This window comes from Salvelinus sp. IW2-2015, linkage group LG4q.1:29 (assembly GCF_002910315.2).
Source record: "Salvelinus sp. IW2-2015 linkage group LG4q.1:29, ASM291031v2, whole genome shotgun sequence".
NCBI lineage: Eukaryota > Metazoa > Chordata > Actinopteri > Salmoniformes > Salmonidae > Salvelinus > Salvelinus sp. IW2-2015.
Window position 1 is genome coordinate 45,212,357 of NC_036842.1, and position 7,047 is coordinate 45,219,403.

General features: G+C 45.2%; 1 protein-coding gene across 1 annotated transcript in view; it reads left to right on the plus strand.

Annotated features, from left to right (window-relative positions):
• The first annotated feature begins 4,248 nt into the window (after positions 1–4,248).
• The window catches only part of LOC111960940 (Krueppel-like factor 8), a 105,126-nt gene continuing 102,327 nt past the window's right edge, over positions 4,249–7,047 (plus strand). Inside the window, exon 1 of the mRNA XM_070442927.1 lies at positions 4,249–4,513. Within this exon, the coding sequence (XP_070299028.1) occupies positions 4,487–4,513 (27 nt within the window). The 5' untranslated portion in view covers positions 4,249–4,486. The remainder of the gene's footprint in view (positions 4,514–7,047) is intronic.

A 7,047-nucleotide genomic window follows, 5' to 3' on the forward strand; every position in this document is an offset into this window, starting at 1 on the left:
CATTCAGAGACTTGTCCCAAAGCCACTTCTGCGTTGTCTTGGCTGTGTGCTTAGGGTCGTTGTCCTGTTGGAAGGTGAACCTTCACCCCAGTCTGAGATCCTGAGCGCTCTGGATCAGGTTTTCAAAGATCTCGCTACTTTGCTCCATTCATCTTTCCCTTGATCCTGACTAGTCTCCCAGTCTCTGCCACTGAAAAACATCCCCACAGCATGATGCTGCCACCACCATGCTTCACCGTAGGGATGGTATCAGCCAGGTGATGAACGGTACTAGGTTCCCTGCAGGCATGACACTTGGCATTCAGGCCAAATAGTTCAATCTTGGTTTCATCAGACCAGAGTCCTTTAGATGCCTTTTGGCAAACTCCAAGCGGGCTGTCATGTGCCTTTCACTGAGGAGTGGCTTCCGTCTGCCCACTCTACCATAAAGGCTTGATTGGTGGAGTGCTACAGAGATTGTGGTCCTTCTGGAAGATTCTCCCATCTCCACAGAGTAACTCTGGAGCTCTGTCAGAGTGACCATTGGGTTCTTGGTCACCTCCCTGACCAAGGTCCTTGTCTCCTGATTGCTCAGTTTGGCCGGGCGGCCAGCTCTAGGAAGTCTTGGTAGTTCCAAACTTATTCCATTTAAGAATGATTGAGGCCACTGAGTTCTTGGGGAACCTTCAATGCTGCAGAAATATTTTGGATACCTTTCCCCAGATCTGTGCCTTGACTAAATCCTGTCTCTGAGCTCTACATACAATTCCTTTGACTTCATGGCTTGGTTTTTGCTCTGACATGCACTGTCAACTGTGGGACCTTATATAGAATAGGTGTGTGTGCCGTTCCAAATCATGTCCAATCAATTGAATTTACCACAGGCCAACTCCAATCAAGTTGTAGAAACATCTCAAGGATGATTAATGGAAACAGGGTGCACCTGAGCAATGTTCTTAACAGCAAGGTTCTTAATACTTATGTAAATAAGGTATTTCTGTGTTTTTTTATTTATTTTTTTCCTACATTTTCAAATAATCTATTTTCACTTTGTCATTATGGGGTATTGTGTGTGTAGATGGATGAGGGGAAAAAATTATTTAATCCATCTTAGAATAAGGCTGTAATATAACAAAATGTGGAAAAGTGAAGGAGTCTGAATACTTTCCGAATGCACAGTATGTGGGACGCTGGGCTGAAGGGAGTTGTAGTTTTCATGAAGCAAATATTCAACCTAGTTCAGCTCAGAAACGTGATAATTAACTACAAGGGCCGGACAGTGATGGATCAGCGATGAAGAGGCGAAGTGAGAGGTTTCACTCTCGCCAAAATCTGTCCAAAATAAGCATAATGTGTTTCTACGGGTTTATTTTGGACCTAAGCTTGACGCCTGCCTTCCCACCTTTGGGACAACGACTCCCACTGTCAGGGCGGAGACATGAGCATCTTGTCATTATTATACAGATCTCAGGATTGATACACTTTTACGCCTGCTATGTTAGATACACACAGACCGCATGAGAGAGGAATGTGCCCAACGACGAGAGAGACAGAGACAGTTCGTTAAAGTATGGCCTTTATCTACTTTGAAGAACAAGTCAAATGATTGTCAGGACAGCTTTGCAGCATACTTAGGCAGGTTAGCTAAATAGGATGACTGAAGACAGTACAGTATGGGGAGCACATACATAACGTTAGATGGTCTGGCTGGCTGACTGCTACTGTCTGATCAGAGATGACTAATGAAACAAGTGATACACGGAGCTCCAAAAGTATTGGGACAGTGAACCTTTTTTTTGGAGTGAATGAAGAAGTTAGACAAACAAATATCACCACCCCCCCTCCCAAAATAATGCTAACCTCCCCAGTTATTGTAACGGTGAGAAATTAGCATGTCTTAGGGGGTATGATATTTGTGCGTCTAACTTTCTCACTCACCATTATTCACGATTCATTCAGGACTATCCGTAATTATGGTAGCATCCACATGAATGTGTTCAGAAACAGTCAATAAAAGTGACTCCAAAATGACACAATACATTATTTACCATTCATTTCTTTGGGCACAAAATAATCTGAAACCTAACCAAAACAAATTCATCCAACAAGTTTGTAGCGTCACAAGCATGATGTAATAATTGAGTGCTAGGAATATGTGYGGGGGGGGYGGGGGGGGGGGGTTCTAATAAGCTATATGGATCATTTTGCTATTTGATTTTGAATTTTAAGACCCCTTGAACTACCCAAAAAATACATGCGTGGCCGTACTGCTATTAGCCCATACAAACGCATTGAATAACAAATTCACTACATGGAACAACAGAGAGTCCACCCCAAAAATCTAAAGTGAGTATGTTCTTAAGTGTCTGTCCTATATATCCCCTTATTTTTGGCACTAAACAGTCTCCACACTGTATATACTGTACTTCCATTCATTTTTTCATCTGGCACGAGGGACCTTCAGACAAGTCTTGTGATGGGGGGGACTATGTACAAAAAGTGCTGTAATTTCTAAACGGTTCACACGTTATGGATCAATCAATCAATAAAATGTATTTATAAAGCCCTTTTTACACCAGCCGATGTCACAAACTATATTCTGTATAGTATATAACTATACAGAAACCCAGCCTAAAACCCCAAACAGCAAGCAATGCAGATGTAGAAGCACAGTGGCTAGGAAAAACTCCCTACAAAGGCAGGAACCTAGGAAAAAACCTAGAGAGGAACCAGGCTCTGAGGGGTGGCCAGTCCTCTTCTGGCTGTTCCCGGGTGGAGATTATAAGAGTATTTGGCCATTTAAGGCCAGAATGTTCTTCAAGATGTTCAAACATTCATAGATGACCAGAAGGGTCAAATAATAATCACAGTGGTTGTAGAGGATGCAACAGGTCAGTACCTCAGGAGTAAATGTCAGTTGGCTTTTCATAGCCGAGCATTCAGAGGTCGAAACAGCAGGTGCGGTAGAGAAAGAGAGAGAGAGAGAGAGAGAGAGAGTTGAAAACAGCAGGTCCGGGACAAGGTAGCACGTCCGGTGAACAGGTCAGTATTCCCTAGCCGCAGGCAGAAAAGTTGAAACCGAAGGAGCAGCACAACCAGGTGGACTGGGGATAGCCAGGAGTCATCAGGCCAGGTAGTCCTGAGGCAGGGTCCTAGGGCTCAGGTTCTCCGGGAGAGGAGGGGCAGGACACCAAATAAGACAGGATAATTACACCAGATATAACAGACTGACCCTAGCCCCCCGGCACATAGACTATTGCAGCATAACCTCAAATTAAAGCTGACAGTCTGCACTTTAACCTCAGTCATTGTATCATTTCAAATCCAAAGTGCTGGGGTACAGAGCCAAAACAACAACAAAATGTTCACTGTCTCAATACCTCTGAAGCTCACTGTACATACACAATTGAAATATTTGATTATTTCATAGTAATTTCCTATTTTTCTATTGCTTTCTACCCAATGTGGACCAGACAGAGACATTGGAATATTTTAAATGTTTTGGCAATTGAATGTTGAATAGTTTGGGCTTTGGAATTTCCATTAAAAAGCTTTACAGTCATTGTAAAACAATTGATCATAACCGAAATTATTTAAATTATCAAACCGAACTGACCTCAAAAAGCACTAATCGCTCAGCACTAATGGAGAGTCGGGAAAATGTTTTGTTGCTTCGAATCACTGCAATCCACGGCAAATACTTTGCATTACAAACCATATCAAATTCAAACATTGCATTGCATAATTCAAGGCAGTACACAATTAGATAGCTAACTGAGATATAGAGTTAGTTTGCTACCAACTAACTGTTGCTACTTTAGTTGTAAAGTACACTATAATTATGCACAATGATGTAAACTCGCTAGGCTGGAGAAAATGTTCATCATTTCTAAGTGTCACCAACAGTTGAAGAGATGACCAGCAAATCAGAACCAGCTCCTTTTAGGCAACTTGTTAGCTTTCACTGGAGCTCCCAATCAGACTATTTGGGGATGAAGACATTCGTCAGATGTTCCTTATCCGGCAAAGTACAGACATCAGGGAATTATCAAGAATAGTAACCTTCCACGGTCGTGAGGAAAGTGTTCCAAAGTATACGCCACAAGCGACACCATCTAAAAATCCATATTACATTCGTTTAAAAAAGCAGAGGTGTTTTGACAAACCCCGACAAAACGGGTCAACAGCAGTTATCCACAGCCATCGCTCCTCCTTCTCAGTGGCATCGATCACCCCTCATCGCTAGCTCCTCCTTCTCAGTGGCATCGATCACCCTTCATACTGTACGCGGCAACAACACACCGAGAGAGAGACGCTACTGGGGGAGGATAGAGGATCAGTCGACGCCGTGGATATGGTCTAAAATAATATCCGAAGAGGCAAACGGTACACCTTTCTCCCAAATAGGACTTTGATTCGAAAGGTGGAAAACTGCCAACAAGATTACTATTATTTAAATTCACCCTACCGACCCCCCCCCTCCCTCTACTCCACCCTAGCTACCGAGATGCACACCGAGACTCGAAGCAAGAAAGTAAGTCTTGACCATTATTGACTTTGCCCTGTGCAGCAAACTGTGATCGGACGATATTGAAATGCGTTGACATTGTCAGTTACATCATGTGCCAATTGAAACAAAATTGACGAGTGTCTGACAAGGTGCAAGGCAGCTGTAGGAAGCCTGACTGTTATGGTGCGTTCATACCCAAGTGGGAAGGTGGTATGTACCACATAACTGGGAAAATTACGAGTGGGAAACTCATCTATCATCCTTGAGCTCCGAGCTCTCCCACATACTGACCTCTGATGTTACCACTAAGGAAATTACCTTTTTGAACACAATTTGTTTACACGCATGATAACTGTACTATTAGTTTATGGTTGACTCAGCTCTTGGCCAATCGGCGTTTCTCAACGACTTCAAAGCACGTGATTGCGTTCAACTGATATTTACGACTTCCCAACTGGTGATTACCACCTTCCCACTTCTTTATCAACGCAGCATTACATTCAGTTAGCTAGCTGGCAAACGAACGTTAGGCAACGGTACTTATAATAATAGCTAGCATATTAGTTAGCTCTCCGGCTAGATAGGGGACTGTCGCAGGCTACTGAGAGCTTGATTGGTTCGATAGCTCCGACAATCGACAGCAAACTGTGCTGTTGCATCTCTCTCTCTCTCTCTCTCTCTCTCCAAATAACTGTACACTCCTCTGTAAACGTTGACAATTAACGCGCACGCAGACACTGGAACGGGCTTGCTATGCATTGCTTCTTGGGTGACATAGCCTGCTCTCATCCTCTCTCTCTGTGCGAACTTTGTGGTACAGGTCTTTTTTTAAAGTGCACTGTGTGAGCTAGGCAGGAAGGAAACACTGCAGCTCGTAGGACACCATCTTAGTTCCTTAAAGGGACAGTAGCGCTCGATCAAATCCCAACCCTGGGAATGAGCCAGGTGTACTGCCTAGAGCTATACTGTACATGTACCCAGCATGCTGCGTCTTGTGCCCAGAACTTTCGGGTACAGTAGCAAAGGGTCAGAGGGCAAGAGAAGAATTCAGGCTCAACCAGTGACCGGAAAGGAAAACATCCTTCAAGCTTCATCATTCACAAGATCATTATCCTCATACAGCGATAAGGATTCTCATGATTCATTGAATAGATCTCTTACTGATCTATCATCATGCTGAACAAATTATACATGATCTCTGAGATACCTCCACATTACTTCTGGTCTCAGTCATTGTTTTTCTATGAGCATGACATCAATCAATTTCTGTAGTCAGTGTAGTTGTCTCATTATGATGACTGACAGTCGTGCTGTAATGAAACATGAATCGGATGTCGTCACTCGTCAGTGCTACACGAGATACAGAGCTCACTCCCTTTCCTGTGTGTGCGTCTGCGGGTATGCGTCTCTGTGTGTGTGCATGGCATGGATTAGGCCAGCTCTCAAGGTGTAATCTATAAACAGGGCCTATAATACATTCCTGTGCAGGGCAGCAGCAGCCTCAGCAGGCCTAATGGTGAGCACTGTTGAGGGAGAGGGCTGTCATTTAGAGGCCAGCCTTGTCTCTGTGTGTGTGGATCAGCCCAGGGTGTGCCAGATGGTAGGTAATGATTAACAGTGGAGGACAAACATTGCTCAAACTGGTTAAATGCGAGATGGGTGGGCCACATAGTTACCCACCCAAGGGAGGTGCCTGTCAGAGTGACATAAGGGACAGACAGTGACTGGTGGTGCCAAGGTACTGGCTTCTAGGTAGCCTAGGCCTGCATTCAACCATGGCAAATTGTCACTGTACCAAATAAAACTGACAAGTTAATTAAGGCAGAAACAGACAGGCACCCAGGTTAGGACTGGTGGCCCCATTCCCGCTCTGAGATCTAGACAGGAGTGGCCCTGTGCTATAACGGGGTTGCACTGTCACACGGAGCATGATATAGGAGGAAGAGGGGATTCATTGGTGAGGGTGTCACAACAGGGGGTAAAGAGAGGTGAGGTGACCCTGACATGGGGGACAGGGGACATTGGCTGACTGTGGGGCAACCAGTCATGAGGGTATGAGCTGAGTCGGAAAACAGGGTGGGTGGAGTCACACGGGTATGAGTTTAGAAGGAAGGGCAGGACAGGAGGGTGGGGCTGGGGTGGATAGTTTAACAGAGGTATAAGCTAGTTTGGAGGGGAGGGGTGGGTAGGAAGGGTTGGGGTGGATGATGTCACATGGGTATTCGTTTTGGAGGACAGGGGCGGTGGTAGGGGGGGTCACCGTGTCTTTTTCCGGGGAGTGAGACGGTCGGTGCATGGGGCCTGTCCTGCCTCAGAGACTATTTTTAGGACCAGGACACCATTTATAATGTGAAGTTAGTCTAGGGCTGGTATGGGCTAGAGGGGTTGGGCTGAGGGTATAGGTGGGGTTGGGATATAGGGCTAGGTTTGGGACCTGGAGGGGGTTAGGGTTGCAGCTGAGGGATAGGGCCGGGGTTGGGACAGGAGGATAGGGCTGGGGGATAGGTTTTAGGTCTGGGATAGGGTTGGGGTATAGGGCTGTGACTGAGGGATAGGGC